The 12208-nt window shown below is 48.4% G+C and overlaps 6 protein-coding genes across 6 annotated transcripts; 5 read left to right on the top strand and 1 right to left on the bottom strand.

Annotated features, from left to right (window-relative positions):
* Positions 1-834: 834 nt before the first annotated feature.
* N7484_001420 (ankyrin repeat domain-containing protein) lies at positions 835-3117 on the top strand (the record flags this gene model as incomplete). The annotated part of the gene is made up of 1 exon (XM_057111840.1): positions 835-3117. One exon carries the CDS (start codon positions 835-837, stop codon positions 3115-3117), a length of 2283 nt encoding a protein of 760 aa, XP_056976577.1.
* Positions 3118-5172: 2055 nt separating this feature from the next.
* On the top strand, positions 5173-6123 carry N7484_001419 (uncharacterized protein; the record flags this gene model as incomplete). The annotated part of the gene is made up of 1 exon (XM_057111839.1): positions 5173-6123. One exon carries the CDS (start codon positions 5173-5175, stop codon positions 6121-6123), a length of 951 nt encoding a protein of 316 aa, XP_056976576.1.
* Positions 6124-6513: 390 nt separating this feature from the next.
* On the bottom strand, positions 6514-7944 carry N7484_001418 (MFS transporter; the record flags this gene model as incomplete). Its single annotated transcript, XM_057111838.1, has 2 exons — positions 6514-7038; positions 7231-7944. 2 exons carry the CDS (start codon positions 7942-7944, stop codon positions 6514-6516), a joined length of 1239 nt encoding a protein of 412 aa, XP_056976575.1.
* Positions 7945-8607: 663 nt separating this feature from the next.
* N7484_001417 (spliceosome-associated CWC15 family protein) lies at positions 8608-9632 on the top strand (the record flags this gene model as incomplete). The annotated part of the gene is made up of 7 exons (XM_057111837.1): positions 8608-8617; positions 8672-8694; positions 8742-8818; positions 8871-9243; positions 9302-9472; positions 9526-9561; positions 9615-9632. The coding sequence occupies 7 exons, from the start codon at positions 8608-8610 to the stop codon at positions 9630-9632; spliced, it is 708 nt and encodes a 235-aa protein (XP_056976574.1).
* Positions 9633-10149: 517 nt separating this feature from the next.
* N7484_001416 (RNA polymerase II mediator complex head subunit MED22) lies at positions 10150-10709 on the top strand (the record flags this gene model as incomplete). Its single annotated transcript, XM_057111836.1, has 4 exons — positions 10150-10183; positions 10241-10305; positions 10358-10426; positions 10521-10709. The coding sequence occupies 4 exons, from the start codon at positions 10150-10152 to the stop codon at positions 10707-10709; spliced, it is 357 nt and encodes a 118-aa protein (XP_056976573.1).
* A 709-nt stretch (positions 10710-11418) lies between these two features.
* On the top strand, positions 11419-12045 carry N7484_001415 (dihydrofolate reductase; the record flags this gene model as incomplete). The annotated part of the gene is made up of 1 exon (XM_057111835.1): positions 11419-12045. One exon carries the CDS (start codon positions 11419-11421, stop codon positions 12043-12045), a length of 627 nt encoding a protein of 208 aa, XP_056976572.1.
* Between the last annotated feature and the right edge of the window lie 163 nt (positions 12046-12208).

Genomic DNA, 12208 nt, shown 5'->3' with positions numbered 1-12208 from the left:
GCAGAGACCGCTTGGTGGACCTCTTGCAACGCTTGCCGACGAGAAACAATTTGCTCATAACTTCCAGGTATCCAAAGCCGGAGGACTTTTCTTTCCAAAAACATAAGTCAGTTGGAGATCAGAGCAAGTAATTCTGATCTTGAAAGTTACATCAATGGTCGGATCGACAGCTCACAGCAACTTCGCTCCTTGGTACAACGAGAACGCAAGCTTCGGGAGCACATCAAAAACGTAATCACTGAAAAGGCGGCTGGGATGTAGGTCAATTGTTTTTTTTTTTTTTTCGGGCGATTTTCTGCTGTGAAACACATTTTGACAGCTTTAGGTTCCTGCTGGCCAAATTCCACGTGGAATCTGTGGCAACAAAACACACAGTACGAAGTGTGCGAGACTCCTTGAAGGATCTTCCGGAAGGGAAGAATGCAGTGTACAAAACTTACGACAGCGCAATGTCCCGAATATGTGATCAAAACTATGAGGACCATAGATTAGGGATGGATATAATTATGTGGATTTCTCATGCGCATGAGCCATTGACCCTAAAGGATCTTCAGTACGTATTGACTCTCCAGGAAGGAGACACAGAGCTAAATATTCTTGATCTAATTCCTGGTGAATTGTTCACTTCGACGTGCGCTGGTCTTGTGACCATTGAGAGAGAGTCTCGCAAAGTTCGATTTGTGCATACGACCACCCAAGAATATATCGACAATATCAAAGCGATTAGATTTTCTGATGCCCAAATTCGCATGACAAATTCTTGCATCCAATTCCTCTCTTTGGAGATACTCTGCAACGAACTTGACGTCTTAAACCCCCAAAAAATTCTCTGACATGATTTCCAACTGTCCGTTTCTGGAGTACGCGGCATTAAATTGGGGATTGCATGCAAGTTTAGCCGCGAATAATGAAGAAGCTCGAACTGAGCTGAAGAAGAAGATCGAGCTATTCGTACGTTGCACTCGTCAATTCCGCTTTTCAGTACGCGTGCTACTCGCCCGGATAGCTGCAGGCCAAGGGATAGAAGTGGGGATTATTCTCGCGAAAAACCAGTGTGTGGTTCATTCCGTGAATATTTTCGCCTATTTCGGATTGGACTTTCTCCTTGATGATCTCATGAACGACCCGGGTGCTCTTCTCAATTCTCATGATAGGTTCTTCGGAAATGTCTTACACTGGGCTACTATGGGCGATCATTTGTCAACTATGAATCTCCTCTTAACTCACAAGAACATACCTGACATAATTGATCAAGGCGGCCATGAAAACGAGCCGCCGCTCGATTTCGCGGTGGAATATCGACGAGACCTCTCCGCGGCTTTGCTTTTGGACCACGGCGCAGATTTTATATCCTATGCAGACTACAAAAATACACCTTTGGGGAACGCCGTTGTTAAAGGAAATATCGGTCTCGTCCAAAGGATTCTATCAACAGAAAGCGGGAAGACCACTTTGTTAAAAAAGTTGTACCGGGGTCAAACTGCTATCCATGAAGCCGCCCGTTGGAGAAAAGATGCTTTGATTATGTTTTTACAAGCCGTTGATGAGCAGGAACTGGGCATAGACCTGGTGGAGCTTACAGATGATGTGGGCCAAAACCCTCTACACTGGGCTGCTGAAGCGGGTCATTGCGATAACAGCAAAATTCTTCTCCAGTCAAAGTACGGAGCCGGATTAGCGACCAGTAGGGATTCAAGGGGTCGAACGCCAGTTGAGATTGCTGCTTTTTTCGGGCATGCCGAGGTGACGGAGCTATTGATCAACTGGATTCGCGAAACGTTCTCTGCGGCAGCCCTTATAGCAATCGCAAGTGCATTACTCGAAGCCGCTGGCAATGGCCAAGCAACTGTCGTAGACATGTTGCTGAATCATCATTCTCAGGCTGTCTCTGACAATATGGAAGTTGAGGTGGCACTATATCATGCCTCCTGCAGTGGCTCGGTTGAGACCGTCAAAGCTATTCTAGAATGGGCACATTATAAAAATTCCCAAGGTGCGAAAAACAGAGCTCTGTTCCTGGCAGCTGAGAGGGGCCATGCAGAATTAGTGAGGTATTTGATCCAGCGAGGAGCTGCAACGCATGCAGTCGATGAACATGGCCAGACTGCACTGCATCTGGCCAGTAAAAAAAACATGGCGAGTGTGATTAGACTTCTCCTCAATTCAACTATCGATATTGATGCTGAAGATTCGGAGGGCAAAACTGCTCTCCATATTGCGGCAGAGCACCGGGCCTCAAATGCTTCCAGGCTACTCTTAACAGCAGGGGCCCAGCTTTCAAAAATCCCCCGCGCCTCTGAGAGTCTGACCTGGTTGCGGTCTCAGATCGATGATGATGAATATCAATCTGGGGAAACGGACGTAGATGATTCAGTCCGTACAAGTCACCATACTCATCTAGCGTATATTCCACAAAGTCAGTCAGATCAGTTTGAAGTCTGTTTCTATCTCAAAGAGGCATCCAACAAGCGACTCTCCTCGTCTGTCATTTCCAAAATCCTTGATCTTGCGGAATATTGGCTCAGGAGCTATACCGAGCGCTCGGAGCGGTCTGTAATTACTGAATCCGAAGCCGCAACATTTAACTACTTGCGAAGCGCCCCGATTGTCGGGAATCACGCGCACCCAGTCAGACGAATCGACTTCTCCATCACCAGTCACGATCAGGGTTTCAGCGACGACGAGGCGAAACATGGACAGTATCTTGGATCTTATACCTGGTTCGACGCCTGTCGCGAACTTGACCATGGGACCAACGGGACTAACGAACGTCACCGACGAGGCGGCATGGTCGGTCCTCAAATATTCTGCAATATTCATGCTTCACCAGCATGGAGAACACACCGAGTCTCTTGGTCCGAAAGCAAGGTTACCAAATCTCGCAATCTGCACACCGACGATGACCTTCGAGGGATCATCGAGGAGACGGATGATCTGGTGGACTGGTGTTGGCAGTCACATATGAGGCCCGATCCTTTAAAATGGCTTGGTGAGCTCCAGCCGGGAGATCGGCTGAGTGTGATTCCAAGGGCTCAGTTTCGGGGCTGGACAAACTTTGTACTGCGAGCCGAAATGATTATTTACACGAGTTACTTGAGACCTGTCACTTATGTTTAGCCTCGATGCGATTTGAGCCCTGCATTATTGCCTTCCGGTGATTACTAGCGTTTAAAGAGGATCGAATCAATCGTGGCAGCAATAGCTCGCATTCCACACAAACTTGTAAAGCATTTTCAAATCCTCACCCCTTTAGGAGACATTAGTCAAGAATAATTCTTGAAGAGGACAATTAACACGAAATCCAATTTATGCCTTCGAACCGAGCGGGGGTATAAGCGCCAACACACTTCGGCCCCCAACCAACACTTGGGCACAAGACAGCCCAAGGAAGCGGATATACGCACCCTTCTCATAATATCAATTTCCAGACAAGGATCAGGGAATTGTGTGGTCAAATGCGGCTCTTCATGCGTATCGCTCGAATGAGCGATGCAGACAGAGATAGCCCCCAATCGACTAACGCCCGGGCAAAGTATTGCCCAATGAGCTTTACCGCTGACCGCATTGCATTCGTGGTTTGCTGATTGTGGAGAGCCACGCGATTATGCCTTGGGTAGCATGAGCTCATGACCTGGTCTTTGGTCTAGAAGAATGGGTTCGTGCTTGAGGAAAATACGGGCTTATCGTTTACGCCGCTGGATGTATACGGCTCAAGAGTCTGACGTGGCCACATCTTGGACGCCATCTCGGTGAGTCTTTCTCTTCGTGGCCTCTCGGCGGTATGTGATAGATCTAGAGATTCCAGACGGGGAAGGATCACACTTGGATCAGTGGCGGTACTCGGGTTCTCGCATTGTAATTGAATTCTCAGAGGATTCACCTACCAGGATAATGGGTTTACTCGTAGCTTTCAGCTTGGAACGGTGGTATTACTTAGAACTGGCCTGGCCGATTGTTATGGGTGGAATTCAAGTGCTATTTCCACGACAACTCGACAATTGCTACCTGGTACGCAGAATGACAACGACTACCTGAGTTCAAATCTACAAGATCCGCTTCCATGGAAAACCATACGCGATGACCATGGTAAGCGCATTGTGATTATGAGATTAGATTGGTGGAACGGTTTGGGGATGCACTGGTCCATTCTGCTTGTTGTCATAGACCTAGTATCATTTCTAACATTCGCTTCCTAGCGTGAGGACCAAAAAAGGGGGCTTCCACCGAAAACAAAGTTCTATTGATTCAGTAGCAAGAGTAATCGAACTGGAAGGGATTATCCAAGGTTACGGTATTGCCACAGAATGGACGCACCACAGAGGACACTTGCATAGATAATTGGACCTTGATCGTAAAGATACATGTCCAAAGTAACTCGAAGAAAATGTGCGACTTCTGGCTTTTGCACCGTTCAGCCTTGATGAATCCTGCAGGAATATTCGTATTCAGAATAGCGTAGCTCATCAGTACGAAAGACCCTCTACAGTGCGTTGTCTGACAAGGATCGAGATAATGGCATCATCTCCGGGATATACATGATTGAGGTTGGAAGCGGGGCCAATTCCATCCTTCAAGCAGGATTAAAGACCTTCAGTCAAGAAAAAGAAGGCATTCTAGCCTATCATTAGGAGCTTGAGGCACCAGGATCCTGGTTAGTGGAAATTAGCTTGAGCGAGGGCCCCCTACTATCAACAATAAACGATTACGAGCCGGAGGACGGGTGGATTGTTGGACTTTAAGAGTGGGTGCTGTGGCCCTGTGCTAGCGTGTGGTGGCTTGCATAAGTTCGTGGTGAGTGGGTCAAGGATTGAACGATGGTTGGCGGATGAACGCCTCAGCGGTTAGAGATATTAATACCCTTGTTAATATCCACGCGGGGTGATTGGAGGAGTCTACTCCCTGAGATCCATTGAGGGCTGTGATTGGCGTTCGGCTGTTACAGAATTTACTATGATTAGCAACATTGCGGACCTAAAAATGGAGTTAATTAAGGAGCTTTCTATGTTAAGATATCAGCTTAGATGCGGGGATTTCCCTGCATCGCCAACTATATCAGGGTCTGAGTCGCCTCTCGTTCTATATTCTCTCCAGCGAAAGGGAATCCACTCCCTAACAATCCTATATTATAATCCACTCTCCTTTGATTTTTCGGCATTCTCATACATCTTCATAATGGGCGTCATGCGTCTACCTCGCCCATCGGGCATCTACGTCCCCAGCTCCCCTATCCGCCTCACAACCGAAATGATCTCTCCACCCCTCTCCCCATCCTTCAACTTCGACTCCGAAGCCGTGCTCCCAACAATCCTCCCAGCCCTGGAATACATCTCCTCAAAACTCCAACAAAGAATGATGCACGTCACTCTTCTCGTCGGCCGTGGTAAACCCTTCCCAACCGGCCAAGCCTCAGACCTAATGGTCATCCCAATCACAAACCTCGACCAAGACTCCACTCAGATCCTCAAACGCGCAATTGCCAAAGGCGCCCGCAAATACTCCCTAGGCACAAGCTGGAGCGAAGCACTAGACCGCAGCTACCACGAACGCCTAGCAAACGAATACCTAGTCCAACAATCCATTCTCCAAAACGAAGTCCTCTTCAGCCAAGAAGGTCTTACTCTCCTAAACATGGACCGCATCTACACATTCAAACGTCGTCTCTGCGTCCTCTCCAGCAGACCAAATCCCCGTCCAGAAGACCAAGCCATGATCTCGGCCGTAACGCTTCTGCACCGGTTAATGGGCGATTTCCAAGGTCGCCCGTTCAGCAAAGCGTTCTTTCATCGGGTCTATGAGCAATTGGATGTGAGGGATGAGTTACTCACCGCCATTGCTTCTGCGTATAAGAGTACACATAAGACTGATGCGATCATTTTGCCTTCGAGGGTTACGGCTGAGAACTCGAAGAATTCGCCTATTCGGTTGGTGCGCGTGAGAAAGAACCCGCCACCGGCTAAGTCTTCGTTTTATTCGAAGCGGGGCCCAAAGACGCCTTTGTCCGCTTCGGATGTTACGCCTATTACGAGGAATGAGTGGAATATGTTGGTTGCGCAGGATATTCATGAACTTCAGCCTACTGTTACTCAGTGGACTCCTTCTGCTACTGTCTATGTGGTGGCTTGAGCTTTTCGGGTTTTCTTGCCTTGAATCTACTTTCTTCTTACTGAAGACAATCCACTATACGGCACTTGAGTCAGGGCTTCACATGAAGTTCCTGTCTGCTGCCATCCATCACTCCGGGCTTGTGCCCTTGAGTCATTGCAATGACCCTTAGTCTTAAGACTGAGTATTGCTGGAAAGCTTGCATCATCCTGTCTGGACGCAACGAAGCATTCTTCGATTCCAGTGATGCCAAAGCTACTTGATGGAGGATGGACCATTTCCTGTATAATAATGAAGATTATGACGAGATGATAATGACCAAAACAAGTGTTTTGCATAAGTTTAACCCTGTATTTCTATCTTCATGTAGTCTTAGACCAAGTGGTACATCTTTTTGTGTATCGGTACCAATCAAGTACCATGCTCATAAGAACTCCTACTCCGTAAAACAGGCCCATAATGATAGAATACCCAAGGGATAGGTGCCATACCCAATGCTAGAAATCCCAGAAGACTCGATGCCCACCCCACGCCCAGCTTTTCATACATCTGCGTCACAAAGAGGGGGAAAGCAGCCGAAAGCGTATACCGGGAGAATGAAGAAGCTCCATTAGATGAAGCGCTGTACTTTGCGCCATAAACATCCACCATATACAGACTGCACGGCACATAGATGAGATAACTGCCGACGAAGGCGAGTGCTTGCGCCAAGATCGGACATATCCAGTGGACGGAAGACTTGGCGCTCCAGCCAAACCAGAATAGAGCGATCGGAAGTATGAAGCTCCCATACAGTGCATTGCGGAGTTTGTTTTCGGGGCTGAATGGCTCTGAGCTTGATCGTAGCTTGTTCCGGATACGCAGGAAATAGTCCAACGCAATGAGAATAAACGGCGCAACCATGCATCCACCTACCATTCCGAGAAATGAGAGGCCCTGCGCACTCATAGAGAATCCATAGATGGTTTTGAAAACCCACGGGCTGGCGACGATGAAGGTTTATAGCAGCGCAAACTGGAAACCCGTATATAAACAGATAAACCCAACCAATGGCTCAGTTATGAGCATGTGCAACGGCCTGACGATAGTCGAAGTAATAAACTTCCGCAAAGTCTGCATCAACCTCACATCCTCACCATCTGAAATCTCCCCCGACTTCTCCGAACCCCTCCTCTTACCCCTCCTTTGCAAAATCGTCGCTTTATACGACTCCCTCAAAAACAACACAGGCGGATGAAAAGCAGCGGCCATAAACAAAATAATCCAAGCAGTCCATCTCCACCCCTTAGCCTGCACAATGAAATCCCCAATCAACGGCCCGATCGCACTTCCAAGCCACGGCATCGCATAGTACCCCGCAAGAGGCACAAGCCGCTTTTCCGGCGCCGTAAAATCAGAAATCACAGCAGCGGCAACTGAAACACCAGGAGCAGCAAAGAAACCGGCAAAAAAACGACAGACCGTCAACGAAACGATCCCGCGTGAGAATCCCGTGGCGAGGATGAAGATATCGCACAGCGGGAGGGTAGCCAGGTACACAAATCTGCGACCAAAGGCTTCGGATAATGGTGAAGAAATCATAGGACCAAAGGCAAGGCCGAGAGAGTATGCCGATAGTGGCAAGAGTGATATGGTTGCTGATACGTGGAATTCATGTTGTACTTCTGTGTGACCGGGTGAGTAGATCGACGCGCCGAGCGTTGTTGTGAAGCCGATTGCGCAGACGATCAGGCCTGTAGCTACCTTGCGGAGCTTGGGCCAGTTTCGGGGATTCTCTTTGTCGGTTGTCCAGTCTTCTGGAGGCGCGTCTGGTTTTTCAGATAATGAATTCATGGTGGACATGCAGAAAAGTTAAAGCGTAGAACGGACAAAAGTTGAGAGTCGGTCTCTGCTGATCATGGGCTCATATCTGCCATATCGATAAAATATTTAAGAAATGCATCGAGGATGAAGTAGTAGTAGTTTGGACGGATAAGCAAAGCGGAGCGACGATCACTCGGTGTGACCCTCTAGCTCCCGAGGGCTCGGCCTTGAAACGGCAAGTGCCGAGTTTGAGATCACGGGTCAACACATACTAGCATACCATCCCCGAGGATAACAGGAAGTTGCGATAATCTAGGAAGGAGGTACTGAGTAGTTAGATAAAGTGTAAATTAGAGACCAAATTGTGGGCCATGGAGTTACACCCCACAAATTCGTGTTGGAGATACGCCTTGAAGTTACATTGATAGATTTCATCTGATCAACTGAGTTTCTTGCTGCTATAGGTATACCATATGAACGTCTGGACTCTTCAGGACGTGGTTCAGAACATAGTAAAAAGCTCACATCCACGACCAAATCTTCGTATACCTCGGGTCGGGATTACTTTGTTGCGGTGAATTTCCCAGATCATCACATGACCAGTCCAGTTGGCGGCGGCCTATCGCCAGCTCCGGCGCCAAGCCTTCAAGATCAACCTTCCAGAGATCACTTCTCAACCTCACATCTCACACCACTCACAATATGACGACCGGTATGTCAATCTCTATATCTTCACTTCCGTCTCTAGGAAACTAACACCTTCCAGCTCACAGACCTACCTTTGATCCTGTACGACCACTCCAACTCCCGTCCGAATGAAATACTAATGAAACCAGGCGCAAGGCAAAGAGGCCCTCAGAGGCCCAGCATATCACCAGCGTCTCCTCCCTGCACACACACATCTGAAAGTCCGGTACGCAAAACCCGCCATCGCGATCGCACCTCCAGCTACTAACATCGCCCAGACAACCCGGACAAGGTGGTGACGCCGATACCGAAGTCCGTGACTTGCGCGCAGAGCTCCTGAAGGCCGAGGCCGCGCACTTTGCCAAGAAGAACGGTGTTCCCGTTGACGACACAGCTGCTGCAGAGCAGACACCCAAGCGACAGCTCGAGTCCGCTCCCGTCGATGCGGAGGCCGGGGAGGGCGAATCCGAGGACCCTGAGGCGAAACGGCGGCGGATTTTAGAAGAGACGCGTGACCTGGATGCAGATTCTGATGGGTCAGAAGAGGATAGTAGTGAGGAGGAGGATAGCGATGACGATGATGATGAGGCTGCGTTGATGCGCGAGCTGGAGCAGATCAAGAAGGAGCGATTAGCGCAGAAAGAGAAAGAGGTTTGTGGTCTTCTATTCATGGGTGGATTCTGTTCAGGCTGGCGCTAATTTTTTACAGGAACAAGAACGGGCGGCTGAAGAAGAGGAGCAAAGAGAAGTCGACATTGCTCGGGGAAACCCACTTCTTAATACACAGGATTTCAATATGAAGCGCCGGTGGGACGATGATGTTGTTTTCAAGAACCAGGCTCGAGGCACTGAGAAGCAGGATGGCAAGGAGTTTGTCAACGTGAGTCTACAAATGCTAATTTCCTTATTTACGCATACTAACATAGTTTCTAGGATCTGCTGCGCTCTGATTTCCACAAGAGATTCATGGTACGTATTCAATACACGCAACGTCAAAATAAACATTTACTAACTTTCCACAGTCTAAATACGTTCGATAAACCAATTACATTACTGCAATGGGGAGCAAATGAGATTGAAGATTAGGATTAACATTGCTTCGGAGTGACATCAGCTTTGGGATACTAGTCAAGCCATGCCAATCAAAGAAAAGAATTGAAGCATAGAAGCAAGCCCTCTAATACAAGAACCTCAATTATTTATGATTCAGGTTTATTCTATTCCTGTAGTCATGTCGCAGGATGGTACAGGTACATGTTTAAAACGGATACATGTACCTTATTGGTCATGTGAGCTCCCACTCGCTATTTTCACGTGATATATATCCCCACTTTCAAGCCTCGCTCACCGCCCGTTTATCTTATCGCGATGGCCTCCAAAGATCAACAGCCCGTCTTCCCCGAGGTCGAAGCTTTCCCCTCCGAAGCCGTTGGCATCAATTCCGACCTCGAGGACCCAAAGTCAACAAGCGCAAAATAAAGCGCAAGCACAGTTACCCCAGGCTCAAGCACGAGGACCTCAAGGAACCCGGGAAAGCATTCGAGAAACACTACCAAAATGGATTCCCAGCCTACCGCCAAGGCTCTGCACAGTAAGTCACCAATGTTCCCATTTTGATGAGCAAACCATGGCTGACGGAATTCCTCAGACCGCATCAATGCCGACATTTCCCAGCTGCTGCAGCGGTACGAGAATATCATGGCCACCGCGACCGTAAGGATCCACTGGCGCAGCAAACACCCAGGTCACTAACCAGCTCTTCTAGGTCGAGAACCCAAGTCACACAGCCACTGCTGTGGAGACCTACCAAATTGACGTGGAGTCGACCGCTTTGGTATGTATGGCTTGCGATTGCTCCAAACTCCCTTCTTCTCGCACTTCTAGTATTCCCTTGTCTGGCGATTTGCTCATTCCTTGTCCTCATCTAGATCCGTGCCGCCGAGGATCTTCTCTCCCTCACCCGTACCATGAAGGAAATGTGGTTGTTCGGGAAGCTTGATACCATTGGCGAGGACGAGCGTGATGTGGAGCGCCGTGAGAAGTTAGACAAGGATGTCCTTGCTGTGGAGAAGGCTCTCAGGAAGAATAGTCTGTTGAAGCTTGCTCCTGAGAAGTAGGATGGTGAAAATGCCCTATTGCGTGTATTTGACCATGGAGTTTTCAGGTTATTGACGGAGCATATGTGGAGCATTTGTGGGAGCTATGGGATTTCGGGGTTTGAGGCGTTATGGTTACTGTGATTTTGTATACCAATCCTATTCAATTTTTATTTGATTCATTCATTCCTCTTACATTATTCTTTGTCTACCGTGCCTCTGCTGTGTGCCTGTCCTTGCATTCATCCGTTTTTATCATATTTCATTACTCCTAAGCAGGATGTCTGGTAGATTAGCTTCCACTAATAGTGCACTTAAAACTTTTATCGGCCTGAGCATTTTGACTTGATTATTCAAATATATGTACGCTAAGTAATACTCCATTTTAACATGCATTGACTACAACTCTAAATCCCGGTCTCACAATGCATAAAACCACATAACCCCACGCGGGGCCCGATAAGCAATCAGATAATCAACTTTTCTTCCCATCAACCCCCATTAACCTACATCCAACCCCTCAAGTCCAGGAACCACCAGCACTTAACTTGACGCAAAGTCAAAATCAAAGATCCAAAATGCCACCACCAAAAGCCACCAGCTCAATTCCCCCCCCCTCACCCTAATCGTCGCGACAACCCCAATCCGCGTCGCGTCAACACCAGACCACGAAACCCGCCTCGGAATAGGCCTAAAAGGCACCCTCCCCTGGCCCCGCATAAAAACAGACATGTCCTTCTTCGCACGCGTAACATCTCGTCCCCCAGTACCTGGAACCACCAACGCAATAATAATGGGTCGGAAAACCTACGATTCTGTCCCGAAGAGTCTACGCCCCCTAGCGAAGCGTATCAGCGTGGTGATCACGCGTGATACGACTGGTTCTGTCCGTGAGGGCGTGTTACAAGAGCTTGAAGCGCGAAAGGCGAAGATTGCTGCTAAGGCAGCGGAATCTGCTGGGGATGTTGTGGGCGAAGAGCCGGTTACGGATGCGCTTGTGACGCCTAGCTTGGATGCGGCGCTCTCTGAGCTGGATTCTGTTTATGGGTCTTCGGGGAAACTGGGGAAGATTTTTGTCATTGGTGGTGCGGAGATTTATGGGGCTGCATTACGGATGGAGTTTGGGTCAAGGCCTGTTAGGGTTGTTATGACTAATGTTGTGAGGAAGCCTGAAGGCGGAGCTGAGGTGCCGTATGAGTGTGATACTTTTTGGCCTTTGGATAGTATGCAGGGGAATGGGTGGAGGAGTGCTAGTCCTGAGGAGTTGAGCGAGTGGGTGGGAGAGGAAGTTACTGGGGAGTGGAAGCGGGAGGGAGAAGTTGAGGTTCAGATGGTTGGGTTTGAGAAGTTGGATTGATATGTATCTGGGGATATCGTGGCATAATTTGGTATATGGAATGCATTTGTATCATGATATCATTCTTGAGGGTCGAGTCCAAATATGCTGCAATTGTCGTAAAATGTGAAATCAGAATGCCAACTGGCTATGCACGGTGAGTTCTATAAACATTGCCGATAAT

The sequence above is a fragment of the Penicillium longicatenatum genome (assembly GCF_028827895.1).
Source record: "Penicillium longicatenatum strain IBT 33135 chromosome Unknown contig_1_segment0_segment0, whole genome shotgun sequence".
Lineage (NCBI taxonomy): Eukaryota > Fungi > Ascomycota > Eurotiomycetes > Eurotiales > Aspergillaceae > Penicillium > Penicillium longicatenatum.
This window is presented reverse-complemented; position numbering and strand designations above follow the sequence as displayed.